General features: G+C 39.4%; 1 protein-coding gene across 11 annotated transcripts in view; it reads left to right on the forward strand.

The window, feature by feature from the left end:
• LOC139985967 (RNA binding protein fox-1 homolog 2) overlaps positions 1-18,756 on the forward strand; it is a 183,954-nt gene that overhangs the window by 60,602 nt on the left and 104,596 nt on the right. For all 11 annotated transcript variants that reach the window (XR_011799533.1, XR_011799532.1, XM_072000891.1 and 8 more), the window contains exon 2: positions 16,560-16,847. Coding sequence is in view for 9 of the 11 variants with exons in the window: in XM_072000891.1 (XP_071856992.1) it covers positions 16,560-16,847 (288 nt within the window). In the remaining 2 variants the exon portion in view is untranslated. The remainder of the gene's footprint in view (positions 1-16,559; positions 16,848-18,756) is intronic.

Here is an 18,756-nt window from a genome sequence, read left to right on the forward strand (position 1 = left end):
CGCTCGAGAATTATCTCTGATTCATTGAGACTGACTCACAGGCCAAATTCGCCAACAAATGACAGTTTCGACAACGATATTTACTAAAATACATACGAATTCTTTTATGCAATCACCAATTGTTACATATTTATGAATAATTTTTGGAAGAACGATATTCTTTTTTATTTTTTTTTTCTTCTTTCGAAAGTATTGTATAGAAGCTTGCCATGCTTTTTAAGAAGTTGAAAACGTTTAAAGAAAGTTTACTCGTTAGCTAATTCAATTGTCAATGACTGATGAGAAATTTTCATTGGCAGCAAAGTTTAAAATTTTACTAACATCGGAATAATTTATTTGGACGCTGTCTGGGAAAGTCTAGAGATTTCTGTATGCTACACGTAAATCATTAATTTGCAAGTATTGACCATTCGGATGATAAGTTGATGATCCATCTCTTCCAATTGGCATTTATAAATCCTTTAAATCTCATGTTCGTAATATTTGTTGACGAATCATTGCAGATTTTATTTCACACAATTTCGACGCTGCATAATAAATTCAACGATAGTATTGTAATTGTATATCCGGAATATTAATTCATACAGACACGATATTCAAATAAAATGATAAAACTCTCTCTCTCTCTTTCTCTCTTCTCTGCCTCGCACACGCAAATTAGATTTTACGACTATTAAATTTTCCATCTTCGTCTCTCTTATGTCGTAATAAAAATACATTGTTACTACGTAATCTTTATAAATAAGAAAAAAATGTAGAAAAATCTTCTTAAGTCGGTCCAATGGAAGAACGAAGACTCGAAGACGATTTTATCGCGCGTCTTCGAAGGCATTCGAAATTTTTCAATTTCCTGTCGCCGCCTCAGTTTCGTTCGCGGAGATACAGGCCTCATTTCCGGTCGCGCCCTCGATGAAAGCGCGCGTCGATCTCGCGGCATGCTTGCGAATCGATACCACCGTCTATGGTACAGAAGCGGTTTTAGAGACGCTTACGACGAACAAGATGTACTAATGATCGTGGGAAGAAAGCCTCGCAAGATGAAATGTCGAAGAAGAAGAAAAAAGATATAACGGTGAAGTTAATGAGCAAAGTAGACGTAGAAAGAGAAAATTGAGAATCAATAAGGAGGATGAAGGCTAAAGCGTAGAGTCGCATGAACTGTGTGAAAATTCTTCGATCGGTGTAAAATGAGAATGAGAGAAATGGCAAGAATAGGCGAAAATCAATTATGTCGTTGATTTTGATTAAGTAGAGTTTCTCTGAAAATTTGTCATTCTTTCCGCTGCAAAAGTTAGTTGAAATAATTTCCTTCTTTCTCGTAGCTCGCGTTTCAGCATTTCAACGAGACTATCGTTACATTTTTCTTGCTTGAAAAACAAAAATAGAGAAACATAGAAAATTCTTTCACGTTATCGGTTACGATTTCGATACAAACATACAAAAGCAATAAACGTCGTATTACAGTAATACAAAATGCTGATCGATTATAAATAATCCTCGTCTTTTAAAATTGAAAACTCTAGCAACGCTGCACTCTACCGATTAACAGAGACAAACAGCACGGTGGAAAAATTTCCTAGCTCGATATCTACTTCGAGCGATTCATTTAATCAGATTTTCTAGATACATAGCCCACTTTCTTAAAGCCACCTTATTAAAACCGAATTCCACAAGATTAGAATACTTTTCAACGAGAATATGCAAATATCTGAAGCATTATTCAATAGAAATTTCCATAACTCTCGTTTCGAAAATCCCGCTTTTATTGCTTCTATACAGCCACATTCCCGTCGCCAGTTCGCATTCATAAATCTTCCTAGCTATATTACATTGTTTCTATTTCTGCATAAACTCGGCACGAGTTCGCCTTTAGGCGCGAAAATAAGACGGACCTCCTCGACTCTGACTCTTTGCGGGAGGGCGTAACATAAATACGAGAAGAGTGCACGTCGTCGTGGCCAATGGTAGCAAGAAACTTCTCCGTGAACACGTAAGAATGATTAATGCGAGTTATTTCGAGCGTTGTCGCGAGGAAACGAACGCGACTCGAGAGCCACGAGAGGGATGGATATGTGGCCTCATAAATATACGATACGCGTTTCATTGACGGATACGCACGCCACGGTTATCAACAGACGTTCCCGTGTTCCATTGGAAATAGTCGGCCGTCTTGGTTAGACAGTAGAATAGGAAAGGCAAGCACCGACGCGACACGACGTGCCGAATGCTGAAACATACGCGCGATAACACGATCGAGAGTGAAACACGCCATTGAAATTATTTTTCACCACATAAAACTATTTTCTCATGGTGTACCTACTTTTGCTACAGTGTTCGCGTTGGTCTCTTCATTCACAGATAATTTCTTCACTTAAATACAGATTTCTGTATACCGCGGACTAATATGTTTTGTTAATAGAAAACTTGCGTCAGTGAAAAGCGTAGTCTCTATGGAAATAGTTTATTGCAGATGTTTTATTAATAGAAATAGTAATTTGTGGTATTTGTAAATAATTTTATTATATACAGATAATAATAAGCCGTGTTGTATAGCGAAAACAAACGAACACATGTATGCGATGTTTATGTGTCTCGACACAAGTCAACGTTGATTTAGTCAGAAACACGTGCGTTTTCAGTAACTGCGAAAGGAAGGAAAAATTGATATGAAACGATCCAGGTCAAATACGGATTATTCGCGTATCAACTTAAACGATCCCATAGTTATAATAATTTGCAGAAAAACGTGAGCTCTCCGAGGCTTTGCAGAACTTGCCGAAAAGAAAAATTCCGTCGATTGAGAATCCAGAAGCCGCGTATTTCGTTCTCTCAACTATCCGAAACGTACATCGTCACGTGCAATTTGTTCAAAGCCCCCATTTCACAGACCGTCTTCTCTCGCGTCGTATCTGAAAAGCGTGAGTCAAGGTATCTTTTCTATGTAACAAGAACCGTCGTAAGTGGTATTCAAAAGCGAATCGTCGAATCGGAATGACGATCACGGTTCGGCGTGGGCCAGGGGGCGGGCTTCTCTCAGACGGAAATAAAGTCACGTTCCAGAAGAGAAATACATGCGACCCATGCTGAATTCACTCGTCGTCAAGCAGCGTCGAGTCGCTTGCTGGATATGCCCACGCATAGACAAAGCCAATGGTCGGAGGTGCGATTCGAGCAGCTTCGTGCGTTCCAGTTCCTCGAACGCAATGGCCGCGCGAGCAGATGGCGGAAAAGGGGCTAGCAACGCGCTGCTAATGGAGGGAAGATTGCAAAATTGCCCGGTCAATTGCTCGCCGTTTCACAAAACGTCCTTTCAATAATATATCCTAACCGTTGAGAACGTTACACGGCTTCGACTCGTTTGAATACGTTTGGATTTGTGTTCGTGTTGCAGTTTGCTTGAATTTGTTTGAACGTATTCCAGGGCCTTAATCGCGTCCGGTTACGTAGAAAACATCGACACGTTGGTAAGACGATGCTTCGAGACGTTTCATTGATTCAGTTAATCGTTTAAAGTGTGAACCGTTGTAATTGGCTCGTCCTGTGGACTGCGTCGGTTTAGTTTAGGGTATTAGAGATGTATTAGAGAAGGAATTGGATGTTGTGTTAATTACTTAGGGAATCTGTCGTGTCCGATTTTTACTTAGTTTTTCAACATCTTCGTTTCTAATATATAAATATATTCTCAACACTTTTATTTCCTCTTCGTTCCAAAATCTTCTACGAAGAATTCTTTAACCTTCCATCAACCGAGTCACTGATCAGCCCTAAAGTACCAAGTTCACTTAACCCATCAGCGGCCCATTGTCTCGTGTCCCGAAAATCCAAGTTCTCGCGTTTGCGGTCACTCCATTCCGTACGCTTTCACCCATTCCGGAGAGTATCGATCACAACCGGTGGTTCTCTGGCGTTAAATACAATTTTCTAGAGTCCCTGGAGCCTAGCTTGGAGAGGTTGAAACACCATTCTGGTTGGAAGGGCCACGTTAAATCGAGGATATCTCCCCCATAGCGCAGAAGAGGCAAAGATCCCACGTAGTCGATGGTTAAAGTCTGGTCAATTGGTGTGAACGTACTCTGTGAACGTGTCCATTCTGGCTAGCGGCTTGGGAAGAGCCCCTTTAGAAACGTTCCACTGGCAGCAAGCCATCCATTAATACGAATTAGAGTATTTAACTTGGCAAGCGGGGGCAGAGAAGAATGGAGGAGGAAGAAGAGAAGGAGGAAGCCAGGGATAAAGGGAAGAAAGGGAGACGAGAATGGAAACGGCTCGAATCGCTGCGCCTCGCGGAAACAAATTGCCCGAATTGCACCGCCGCGGTCTAAATTCCATTTCGCTTCCTTTTTTTCTTCCTCTCTGTTTCGATCTCGCCGCGGTAGGTGTTATTCTTCATTTTCTGCGTGTTCTCGTGCGATAGTAAAAACTACGACAAATTGAAGTGATTGTAGTCATTGGTGGTTGTATGGGAAATGTTCCATTATATGGCGTTGTGTGTGAAGCTTTAGCTTGTTGTAGAATAAAATTCGAATAGATTTAAGAACTTCTGAGGGATTGATTTTATCGTTAGGATATAGTTGCTGTTCGAAGGATATCTGTTGAAACGAAAAAGACGAGATAATATTGTTGTATCGATTCTTTAGGATCTCTTTAAAGACGTAGTTCCACTTTTTCTCGTACAGTCACCCAATCGGTATTAATCTTGGAACGTTATAATAAATCGTTATATTTTATAATTGCTTTTGTTTTTAGCTACTGTTAAGATAATGGCACTTGTAATTTATATTTTATGGCCATTTTCTGATATGCAAAGACTAAGAATATTTAATAGCTGGTTTAAAGTAGCTTGAGGTAAATGGTGTGTTAATAAAGTTATATTTTCCAACCTACATTCTTCTTCTACTTATTTTCATGGTACGCTTCCCTAGTGCAGTATTAAGTGTCCTCAATTTAATGTCCTCGGAGAATTATTAAAATCAGAAAGGTATTATTATTTCTTAAATTCCTGATAAAATTCATTTTCCTCTTTGTACGATGCTCGAGACGAACTTCAAAGACAAATCACTAGAAATCTATATCATTTCTGTCGTTATTATTATATCAAAGGAATATATGCTAAATAAAATGAACGAATTAATACGTTGACAATCTCAATATCTTTTAAAATAAACTGTACATATGTTGCTAGTATTCTTCAAGAGAGAGTCAGAGTTGGACGATCATATCACATCGAATTGAACAAATCAAATTGCAAAACGTCCATACAGTTAAAAGCATTCAAACGCCTCAACTACAGAGATCATTAAATAACAACTTCGATCCGTTTGAGAAGCGAAGATAAGACGTCGTTCCCACAATCGACAAGCGAGAAACGTTGCGGACGAATTCGAGGCTCGTATCGAGTAATATGACGAAATTGCAGCTCGTTGCAATCGTTAAGCCGGATTCGAGCAACGACTGTAATTTATTTCGCTGTCTAATAAATGTCGGAGGAATTCCCGATAACTCGGTCGACGACGATTGCACCGGTCCAGAAGAATCACACCTATTCTATCCGGATGGACACGTCCAGCATTTTTTCCGATGTCGTCACACTGAAATCGTCTTTCCTGCCGATGATATAACGCTATCCGATCCCTTAATGCCTTAATGTCCCTTGAGTAATCGCCTTTCCGCTGCTCCATTTGATATCTCACGGTAGCCAACTCGTTTGAATAGATTGAATGTTAATTTTAAAGAATCAAGAAGCTTCGTCATTGAGACGTCAGCTTGAAGCGTAGAAAATGGAACACAGAATTCATTATAGGCAATTCGTTATTTAGAATTATAACTATATTCTGAGATATATCATCAATATATTTCTATATTTCCACGCATATTGTGATATTTTTATATTATAATAGTAGTATCCTTTCCATTACGTTACGATACATTGTTGTAGCACCATACAGTGATAAGAAATATTAATATTCATTTTTAACAATAGAATTATCTAATTGTCAAATATTTAGATGAGAAATTTCGGTTCAACTCTGAATTTGAAAAGTCTGTTGAAAATCTAAATGTGATTTAGAAACTCATCTAGACACGTGCAGCACGTCATATGCATTTACATACGGCATTCAATTTTGCGCAATTAAATTGGATTATCGCAGCATCGAACGTATGACCATATTATCGAAATTTCAAACGAGACAGTCATTCTTAATGCTGTTGTTAATTCCCTAACGTGATTATTCAGTTTTATTATTCAGTTTCATTATTCATCTAATCCGTTGCATAAACAGCAGTGTACGTTATTTTTAGCTGTTGACATTCGAGTCGGATTTCGTAACATGGCAAAAGAGGGATGATGTGAAATCCAAACTTAACCCTAATCCACGTCTTTACCGAAGATTTGGAAAATGCCCTCCTACAGTATGGAGACACTTAGTATGTAGATTCCATGTGGCTGAATGCTTGAATACCGAAGCTGTTCGGTGTTGATATACCATTCTCGATGTACATATTGTACATGGACAGGTAGGTAGTCAGAGACCTGGACAAACATGTATCTGCATGTGATATTCGATGCGTACATGTGTCTTCGGTATGTAGGTACCCGTAGTCTTGGCATTTAGGTATTCGAACACGCGCGTGTCTTGGAATCTAGGTGCAAGAAATATTGGCGAATATTGTGAGGTTCCCCTTGGAATGTCCAGGTGTTCAGGAATTTAGATATCGCGGAAACTATCGAATTTTGAATTTTTTAGGAATTCGGCTCCATAGGTCGACACCTAACGATCTAGATACATCGTATTCCATTAGTGTGCGTTTGGGTATTTGGAAATTCGGGTACCTGGAAGTTGTAATTAGTTTATATTACGTCTATCTAGTCTATTAAGTATTATTCATGGCTGTTAAGATTTTCATTTTCGTTGTTGAAAAATTCATGTCACAGTCTGATATCTTGCTTCATTGGAATATTTCATTCATAGGAAGCACGAGTACATAAAACATTCGTCGTCTATTAATAAAACTTCAATTCGGAAGTCTGGACATCTTCAGGACTTCATAAACGTCAGAAATAATTTTCTTTCTCTCTAGTTTTTTAAATTAAATATTATGACACAACCATTTAAAGATCAATTCAAACGCATAAATCTTCTGTTGTGTGTGCGTTTAAGGAAGATACATATTCAAATAATTCTCTTGAAATTTCCTCGAACACTTGATAAATTATTTGCGAAAGACGTTTGAATCTTGAATCACGTGGATGTGGGACGCGTCCTCTGCTTATCGCGCACTTTCCGTAGCCGTATTGCACTTATAATTGCGCGTTCATTTTCGTCCAAGGATTAAGCGGCTCAGACAATAAGCGGTTTAGGTATCTCGCTATGATGCGCGTTCTATCCGGATCCCCCTTGTGTCTCCACCCTCTGTCCCTTTTTCTCCTCCACCCTCTGTCGACTCGTCCGCTATTGATTCCAGGTTTATTCTTGGCGTGCCGGTCGCTTTGCTGGCGTCAAAACATCGGAAGCAAGGGTACCGTGTCGAGACTCTGACGCTTAACGCTCCTGGGTCGTTTAGTGTCTCAGGAGTATCGTTTTGGGGTGCAACAATTAGCCTATTTGTAATTTCACGCGCAGAGTCGAAGCTTTTTTATCCGAGATGAGAGGTTTAAATGGAAGAAAGGCTTCTAAGATAGGAAAAGCGTGTGTTGTTTCGTAATTTTCGTTCGATGAATTTGGTAATTGCCGACTCGATGTTTGATCCGACTTTGAAAACACCAATTAAACAAAGCGAGGGTTGGAACAAAGGAATGTGTTGTATTGTAATTTAAGAAACATTTGGTAACCAGATGTACAGAGTTTGAGAAGTTAGTGTATTTGAATTCTATTTCATCCCTTAAATCAATACGAACCACGAACAAGGGAACGAGGGAAGAAATTCATCTCTGTAAATTTATCTAATTTCTAAAATCACAAAATATTACGATTCTGTGTCGTAGAGAACAATAGTCTGCTTCGTAATATTCTTTCATAAACGAAAGGATTTGTTGCCGCTGGTAACTGGTTTTTGAAATATCGTTAACGATATTATTCCGACCGTACAAAAATGTGAAACGAGCGAAAATTTAACGTCGATTCGTTTTCGTAAACAGCGCATCTGTTTTGTCACGTTATTGACCACGATCGACATCATCGTACTTTCCTCGTCCTTCCGTTGCTGCCATCTTCACTGGTCTGCGAATCAGCAAACGGGTGAATTTGCATGTGCCGTTTGCCGGACGATAGTCGGACGAGCAACGTCCTCGCGAGCTGAATAAATTTCTCTTTCCGCGTAAGCTGGTCGTTTCGCGACCCAAACGGCATTAATAAATTAGCATTACAAGCACGCGCTGAATTTCCATTTAACGAGCCGTTTAATGGGACCGGTGACTTGTAAGTTACACCCTGTTTCAGCAATTAAATCTGACCACGATAAAGCCTTGATCCGCGAGGGTACATTGAATCCAACAGGATACATGAGACGTTTGGACGAGATCGTTACGCTTTTTCATTTTATTGCTAATTAGAGATGTGACTGGCAATCATTTCTAACATTTTCCTTTTTGTCCCGCGTCCCTGTTAGACGTACGATGGCGGCCAATTAATGCTTTTTGCCTCAACGCCTTCAACCAGGCCCTCTGGTAATTGAATATTTAAAACATCGAATGCTTGGCAAACTATTAGCATTATCTAGGTAGAACGATAATTGCGCTATTGCCAGCATGTATCGACTCGAACGAAACGCGACGAGTTTAGTGAAAATGTGCAATTTCCTTTTTCTTTTTATCGAATTACGCTCGAGACTTGTACATACGAGTTCTACCTACCTTTTCACTTGTTAATAGCGTCGGAGTTACATAACATAGTAGACTTAGCAACAATCGAAGTGGTGAATAATAATCGGCGCAAACACTGAATAATTTAATTATTCAGATCGTTGCCAGACGAGTAACCAGAAAATTACTGTCGTCGAGAATTCGTTAAATTCGTATAATATTAGTTAGCAAAAACCTTTTTAAATTCAACGAACGCTCATTTTCCGTAATTATTCGACTCGTAGGTTATTTAATTCGCGTGCCGTAAGTGTCGTGAGAGTTGGGATACGAACGAGATTTCAGCGCGTGAATAGCGCGGCTACGGATGTGGAACGGTTTCATTATGTCAGGAACAAGCAGCACCGTGAAGAGAGCGAGCTACGTTTCAACGTTACGCTACGCTGCGATACTCCGTATGTTAGATCGCTCCTAGTGTGAAACCGACGGAATACGAAACGATATTTAGAACTTCTCAACTTGATATCTCAGCGGTTTTGCAGCCTTGCAGAGTTAACAGTTTGGTTGTTATTGTACTGCTGGATAACACGGAGACTTTAATGTTTAGACTTTAGGTTCAGGGACTTTGAAGTTATATACATGGGCATCGAGTACCCAGGAATTAGTTATAGCTAATGAATTAATTATTTAGAAACAGGGTAGTTCGATGTTCTGAAAATCGAATGCTTCTAACAACCTAACCAATTAGAAGCATGAATTCTCAACTAGATAGGTATCTAAATTTCGTAGTTGCAATCACTGATTAGACATGAAAAAAGCAAAACAACTAAGCATTACAACAAAGTTCTTGATCGTTCGTGTTTCTTTGTGATTACTCATTGACTGTGAACAGTTTCACGAGGAAACGAACGTTAAAAAAAAGGCGTGTCTTCACGCTAGCCGTTAAACACTAGGTAACATCTGCCTGTGTGTTTCCTACTATTTACCTCGTCAATGGAAACGCGACGTACATAGAAACGTTACATTATCTTTCGCCGATGTGACGCAATTAAAAGTAATCTTAAGGCTAGCGTAATGTCTCAACACTGACCGAACAGCTTATTCAGCCCTATCAGAACGATCTCTAGATTTTTAAACGAAATTACATGAAAACAAGCTTTCTTTCTGTAAGAAAATATAACGAATACGAATTCACGACGTTCGTCGATGCTATTACGTCACCGTACTTTGGTATCATGGCTGCTATTGCGTCACTATAGCGTCAGCGATACGTCAATACCGTGCCCATGTGTGTTCGCTCGTTTTCCATGGCGATGCATCGAATTGGAAAGCGCCTTAACGTTAGCCAGTCCCATCTACGTTCATCTCCTACACTGCCCGACTTGACCAACCTCGATCGGTCACTGACTTTCCTGCTTTATCCACGTCGCTGCCGATAATTCATCCCTGCACGCACCAGCAAAAAATCAATAAGTTTTGTCATTTTCTATCGTAGCAAAATCTATGGAAAATATCTCTTAATTTTGATTGTACGAATGTGAAATCTATGAAAGAACAAGAAATGTCTAGAATTCCAGAAGTTTGGAAGTTATGTTTCATATAGGAATCTAGAATTTTGACGGTCTAAAATTCTACAGCTACAAAACATTTTAACTTGAGAATTTTAGGAAATTTTTGCAAAATAAACTTTAGAATCTTTAATGTTTAATTCCCGCGCGTTCAGCTTTCACGCTGCATAATTAATTTCTTCAGAATAAATTTCTCGTAGAATAAAAGAATCGATTAATTCTTAACTCAAAGAATAGAAGAATTGATTAATTTTCAACCCCTTTTGTGTTTGTAATAGTATTACAATATATATATATCGTCGCCGATCGTCACAATGGAAGAGAATAAATTCGACGAACACGTGGATTAAAATCGAATCCCAAGGTAGATGATCAAATATCGAACGTCGGAAGGTAAAGGCTCAGTTAATTCCGGACAACGTTATTTCAGGTAATTTCATAGACCAACGACCCTAAATAATGAAATTCTCTTTCAAATTTCAAAGAAAAAGCCCTAAGCATCCCTTTGTAGATCGTAATTTCGCCGCTAGAACAATACATGTCAACCTTTTACCTGGTTAGACCTGTGTTTATAACAGATTATAATTAGTACTTAAGAAAAATAAGGAAAGCCAAAGTGCTCATTATTATATTTAGTAGGTGAAATAAATATTTATTCAGTGACATAGAGATTGACAACGTGCTCGTAGAAAGTTAATCTCCAAATAATCAACTAGCAAATTCTATAGAAAGTCAAGTACTTTCCTACAAACCCGAAATTTCCATACAAGAACACTGTTTCAACTTTTTACCTAATTACACGTCTGCAAATCGCAGTCGGGTTTCGGACATCGACTCACCCCGGTCAGGGCTTTTCCTGTTTCTCCTCGTTTCGCACGCAATAACCACAAGACCCAACGAACTCCAACGCTACGGTCTACTGCCCCCAAAGGGGAAACGCGCTCTGAATGGCCCCTTGTGTTATATCGTAGCTAGTTTGGATCCGACCCTTCGCAAAAAGCGGGACAACGAAGAACAAACGGACCTGTTGTTAAGAACATCGCGATTTTTCTCTCGTGGAACGGCGAATTCCCGCGAAACTGCCCACACGCCGAGAAAAAACAACGAATTCCTGCGCCATATCGATAACGCACAATGGACCTTCTTCTTTGAACGAAGAAGAATCGTTCCTCTTCCGAATCTTACGTCTCGGCTTCTAAATGACGATAAAAAAAATGCTCGTTAATGATCGTTCCAGACACGATGCTGGCTATAAAAAAAGTTCCTTCCTTGTTATATCTGCAAATGGTACAATTAAATTCAAGGACGGTCGTTTATGAAAATTGAGCAGTAAGATGACGGTGGTGTTAGTTTGGTTCGCGTGAGAGATTCAATGAAGAGGTTAAAAGGAGAATAAAGTATTGGAACGAGGAAGCGTATAAATAAAATTAAGTCGAAGGTCATTTTTTGTTCGTCTCCTTCGTTCATTAATACATTTGCTGTTGGTATTAAAATATGGCTACGTTATTTTTGGAATTGCGCGTCTTGTTTAGCAAAATCCTCTTGCTTGATTGAAGCAATATCGTTAATGAGACTTTACAAGACACAAATCGTAATGTAATCGCATCGACGCAATGTACGCGCCAATAACAGCAAATGTATTAATCAGTTGATTGTATTAAGAACGAGCAGACAATTAAGATGATCGTTGGAGGTTAATCCATTCTTACGAACACGTCTTTTAACCGCTTCTTCTTCTCAGGTTTCTATTCTTCCCGTGTCCCTCTACCTCGCTAAAGAATCTCGATCCATCGTTTCTATTTCTTTAGAAAATTGTAATTAGTTGCAAATTACAGGTTACGTACATTTCCTTTTCAGAATTTAATAACTTTACGCTAAACGGAATAATCGAATAGTTCAGAGTGTGCGAAAGTCCAAATTGTTTCATCGCATAAATTTGTTAACGTTATGCAACGATATGTGTTACGGCTAGCAAATTGTAACTTGTCACTTGTAAGATATCACCGATGATATTAGAGTCGAATCGCGCGTTTAATTTTCGTTTCCTTCGCGTAATTTTTTGGATCGTTGCGCGTCGCTGGTCGATTCTTCATTGCGGAAAACTTGTCAGAAGTTAGCACAAAGCGTTCTAGATCGTGGGAAATTAATTTCTGGCTCGACGCGTAACCTCTTTCGTGGAAATGGAATTCCGTTCGTCTTGCACGTGGCATCCGGAGACTTTGATGGATTCTGCCACGTATCGACGGCTTGTTTATCGATGCCAGAAGAAATAAATTGGCTGGCTAAGTTCGAAGAGAAGTTTCAGCTTCTCGGAAGAGGAGCGTTGGCCTTGTACGGTTGATTCGATTTAATCGGCTCGCACAGCTGCTGACCGGAGTTTGCGAAAACTTTGCGAACCGCATGGTATCCCCGACTTTCACGCACGTCCCTCTGTTCACTTTCTTCAGTCTTGTACTTTTTTTCACGTTAATAAAATACACGGTTAACCGAAAAGTTGCAACATATCTTCATAGAATATTCTCTTTTGTGCTACTTTATTTTCTTCGTTCTCTTCATTTTCTTATAGACCTGTAGGTAATTGTTAGACAGAAAACGTACATACGTGTGTACGTATACTATAGGAACATATATGTTCTCTATAATACACAGAATTATATTACCCATGCCATAAGTGTGCTATAAAGAAAGGTTTAACCATCATGTCAAAGAAGATGGATGAGAGTGGGTAAACTCGTTACATGTACATTATAAGCAAAGGACCTTTCATCATCGTAATTATCATCAAAATGTACTACATATAATTATACATAAAGTTCAACTTATTCCTCGTATGTTCTTCATATCATTTTACGACATACTCTTCAGACGCTATGACCAAAAACGAAAATTCTAAAAAGCGTTGTGCGAAATACGGATGCTACAAAATTACAAAAATGTTACACAAAAATGTACAAAGTATGCATAAATACTTCTTAGAATTAGATTTCTCATATTTGTACAAATTCACGTATTCGTCTACGGATATAGATACAAACGTCGATGAAGAAACTAGGAGGAAAATTGTCTTTAATCTTCAGTTTAATTTCAACGATACGAATTTACATAAAAATTCGTCGTTCAGTTACCAAAATGAATAAAGTTCAACATATTCCTCGTATGTTCTTCATATCATTTTACGATATACTCTTCAGACGCTATAACTAAAAACCAAAATTCTAAAAAGCGTTGTGCGAAATACGGATGCTACAAAAATGTACAAAAATGTTACGCAAAAATGTACAAAGTATGCATAAATACTTCTTAGAATTAGGTTTCTCATATTTGTACAAATTCACGTATTCGTCTACGGATATAGATACAAACGTCGATGAATAAACTAGGAGGAAAATTGTCTTTAATCTTCAGTTTAATTTCAGCGGTACGAATTTACATAAAAATTCGTCGTTCAGTTACCAAAATGAATAAAGTTCAACATATTCCTCGTATGTTCTTCATATCATTTTACGATATACTCTTCAGACGCTATAACTAAAAACCAAAATTCTAAAAAGCGTTGTGCGAAATACGGATGCTACAAAAATGTAGAGAATACACGTTACGCAAAAATGTACAAAGTATGCATAAATACTTCTTAGAATTAGGTTTCTCAGATTTGTACAAATTCACGTATTCGTCTACGGATATAGATACAAACGTCGATGAAGAAACTAGGAGGAAAATTGTCTTTAATCTTCAGCTTAATTTCAGCGGTACAAATTTACATAAAAATTCGTCGTTCAGTTAGCAAAATCACGAATAACCGATCTTACCCTGTGGAATTCTCAAAAATATCCACCGAAACGAATTTCCACAGCCTCGTATTTTCAGCATCGATCTCTAAATAACAAACGACCAGTCGTACGATCCCCTGGCTAGCAAAATGGATCTGCCAGAAAAATGGTTTCGCAAGGGTGAACAAATTGTGGTTTGGAGCACCGCGTGTTTCCAAATAATCTCGAAAGATGAGCACCGCACGAAACGTCCGTGAGCTGTCTCTTTGGAGTTATGCCGGCGGCGCTCATTTTCCATCCTGCCCTCGCAAGAAATCGGTTCCATTTTGCGGCAGGGGTTGCAGGCCTTGGACGCCGTGCGCATTCGTAACAGTATTCTTTAAGCGGAAGACGTTAGTCTTCGTTGAGAAGAATTGTCTTACGGTGACGCGACGATCGCATGCAAATGCGGGATTATGTAATTGCGAAGAAGCGCGAAGAAAAGAGGATTACCGCGAGGATTGAACACGGCAACCTGGAAATGGAACCGAGATGGTTTTAACGTGTATTAGGAATTCGTAGAAAGGAGACGAGCAGGATTCTCTTGACGAACAGAGATTTTTAGATAATACTTTTCACGATGATGACGCGTATAGCGTGTAACTTGAATCATTCCAATACATTGTTTAAACAATTATCGCGCTTTTGTTTTCGTACGTTTCGACGAAATGATTTTTCTGATGATAAAAATGTTATAATTTCCGAATGTCTTAAGAGTCCTTTGGATAACTGGATTTTGTACGGTAGAAGAAAATTAACGAACCATTTTTCTCAAGTTGGTAGTTTGCAACGTTCCTGACATTTCTATCGAAAAAGATTCTTATTTAGTAAAGCAATATCTACGTTAATCCAGAACTAATTTAACCGAAATATATAGCCTATGGTCGCGTAACAAACGATAATAGAGTATAAACACGATTTGTGCACGGTTCTCCATTAATCTCTGTCCATAAACCCAATCGTTTTGCACAGGATTCAATTTATTCGTTGATATTATAATTAATCCCGGTATACGTTTCATCTATACCATAATAATACTAAAAACAGGATTATTAAGAGGTTGATGAATGAAACGATGCAAAAAGTAACGAGCAACTTTCTTCTTATATTTTTTTTTTTTCCTTTCTCGACATTTTCATCGAGTCCTAAGGTAAAAAGGGAAAAAACGAGAGGGTTGTAGCATGCTGTTAATCGACGCGCGTGCAACACGCGAAATGATTTGTGGTTAGTCCGCGGCGTCTACTTCTAATAGCCTGTATCGAGCGTATTTATTGTCGCCGTGACGTGAAAAATTCATACGGGCACAAATCATCGTCTCTTTCTCAAGTCGCATTTAAAATTCTAAAGTCCGAGTTGTTGTTGCACGACTCTATCAGGATTCCACCAATGGAGTAATGTTTATTCGAGTTTCTTACTTACGTAAGGCGTGCCAGTTCGACCCATCGATCCTGTAAAATATACATAAGCGCGATAAAACGTTAGGATAAACGGGAAGGAAATATGGCGAAAACAGCTTCGACGTTGCGTATTTGCTCTTGGAATCAAAGGATTAGTCCGTGATGCAACGTAGTCCTTTTGCTCGCTGAATGGTATTATCTAAACGGCCGCGGTGAACCGCGACACTCTGGTGGAGATGTGCCAAAATATTTGCTATTTATAAGTGCGGTAGAATATCTAGTATTCTAAGAATCTTCATTAGTAGGAATTTCTAAGAGGTATAACTTGGTGCTTGAGAGTTGCGATATGCATTTGAGAATTTTCCGGCACAAGCAGTATGTTTAAGAACTAAGAATTCTGGTACTTGGATATTCTGCTATTTAGCAATGTTTGTGTCAAAGAACTTTGTTGCTTGAGTACTCTGCTACCTGCGATATAAGCCTAATATATGTAATAAAGTAAATGCTTAGGGTAAACCAGGCGATCGATTCTGGAAAATCGAGCTTATTTTGGGAATAATTAAATTAAATGTAAGAACAGTTAATAACAAGTCTGCTACAAATTTTACCTGGAAAGTGGAGAATCGATTTTCTAAATCCTAAATTACCGTTCTTCTCTCGTGATCTATTCGATTCAGCAAATCACTGCCGGTAAAACAAAGGAAAAGTAAAGATATCGGTTGGCGGGTAATGTGAATTCTATAGAATTTATATATATATCTAAATAATTTCAAATCTAAATACCTTCATATTTAAACGCTCTTACGTATTACAGATAATTTAGAAATTCTAATAGCGAGATATTTTGCTATCCAGGCATAATACCTAAGCCTTGCTATCTACATAAATATTCCATTACCTAGAGTAATTGAATGATTTTTCGAAAATCACTATTCGATACTTGACACTGACCAAACGAAGGAATAATCAATTTTATTTTTATTTGCAGCACATGGTGCAGACAGGCATGGCTGCGCCCTACGGTGGGGGTGTCTTCCCCCCGCCGGTAAATGGCGTAGCGGGTGTCGTTGGGGCGGCTGGTGCGGCCGGTGAGGTGAAACCGCCGCCCCCGGTGCCAGTGAAAGAAGACAACAGTGGCGCACCCCAACAGCCACCACCCAGCGGTCCTCAAGTTCCACCACCGGCTGGTGCCCCACATCCTACCGCCCCCGGTGCCCCAACCGCGGCCAGCTTCAGTCCGCCTCCGCCACCGAACGGCGTCGATCAACAGGCTATTGTATGTCATACTTCCATTTCATTATTTGCTACTTTTATTTGCTCTAGTTTCCCTTCGTCGTGATTGGTCGGTACCGTTTGATAGCAAATAATTAGTTGATTATCGATTGATCGATTATTTTTGTAAAATATATAGTCTGTTTTCTCACATCGATATCATAAATATTCGAGCGATAGAATATACAAATTCACGATTGAATGTAATCAGATAATTCGTCGTTTTAATTCGTACGATCAAGGAAAAGAGAAAGAGCATTTGCTCCGTTTCTTTAGAGGAAACTTTAACATTTGCGCACTCGCGTTTACGAATAATAACGAAATAGAAGGGCGACATGGTTTTACGATTAAGCTATTCTAAGAATTCTACATTCTGAAAAAAACTTCAGAAAAAAATTTACCGCCTACCTGAAACGAACATGCAACGGATAGAACATAGTTTCGTTCCAAAATCTTAACGAGCATATCGCACGTGTTCGTACAATTTTCGCGTGTGAAACCGTGGCCAAGATCTTCGTGATATTCAACGCGAAAAGAATCCTCGGATTCACCAAGCCGTTTCATGTACCGCTCGTTGACATTCTCGCTACACTTCACAAGTAGGGGAAACGCTCTCTTCCGGCGGATGTAGCAGCGGAACGCGACCCTGTGAAACCGAGGTCACACGCCACGTCGGTCAGTCAGTCGAACTACCGCACCGAAACCGCATTTGGTTCTCTGTCCAGTCGCTTTCGGATCATCTCCATTCGGAACTGCTCGTCCTTGCTTCGCCGCCTTTGCGGTCTCCGAGAAAAGTTGCCACAACCGGTGCCTGATTTTCTTAGCTGGCGTTACGTCACGTATACGAACCCTCGATTATTCTACGCACGTACGAGTCGAGAAACAAAGGGAGATAAGTGTAGGGAAAGTTGGATCGAACCAGCGGGGAAATATTCGCCTGGCGAAAGTTCTAGAGATCTGAACAGTTCCCCCTGGAATTAAGGATTGAGAGGGATCGGGGATCTCGAAGAAGTAGAATTTGATTTGGATTAACTTTCAAGATACTCTTTCTCAATTTTGTATATTTCCGTAATCACGTTCGTTTATTCCTTCGACGTATAACTGTCGCGACTAATAATAGACAGCTGTATGCTATAGACTCTAGAAGTGTACAAGAAGTACGTATTATCTAAATAGGCAAACATGTACACAGATTTGTATTAATATTAGCGACACGATTATCATCTTGTACATCATCATCTTGATTAATAGAAGGTTATTTCTCGTGCAATGTTGAATTTAAAACAGCTAAAGAAACACGTTCTCGTTTAAAATCATGCTACGGGCGATCAAGTTAAAGATCACATGCGACGCCTAATACAATTTTATTTACGACGATGCAGCCTACTGTAAAACATTGTACGATAACAACTTGACTGAACCGTACGAACGTGCAAATTAAGGATCACGTGTGACTGGAATCAGCGTTAGTTTTAACCAGTCGATTTACATCAACTGACTCGTATCAAAGAAACGATATGCTTCCTCGACAGAAGCCAGACTAACCATCGCTTTCCGCGTGGTTTAACAGCTTGATCAAACAAATATCCTGTAGTTGTTTCCCCCTACGTCGTTGCGTTCCAGCGAAGTTGAAACATCCCTCGGCTCGCCGCGCAAACGCTCGAAATTTGTTTAAGCGCGCGATAACTCGCCGTTGGATGGCGTGACGCGCGTAGTCGCGGTAATTAGCGCGACTCATAAAGCGGCCTAATTAGCCGCGCTAATTAAAGTAATTCCGTTCGTTAATTCGATTTACTAGACGGCTGGGTGGATTCTGGACTGGCCAAGAGAGTGAGAACCAGAGACTCTGGTAATTCTGTGTGGTGCCACGTTAGTCGACACGCTCGACAACAGCTTTTAATTAAAGGGCTCCG

The sequence above is a fragment of the Bombus fervidus genome, chromosome 3 (genome assembly GCF_041682495.2).
Source record: "Bombus fervidus isolate BK054 chromosome 3, iyBomFerv1, whole genome shotgun sequence".
NCBI lineage: Eukaryota > Metazoa > Arthropoda > Insecta > Hymenoptera > Apidae > Bombus > Bombus fervidus.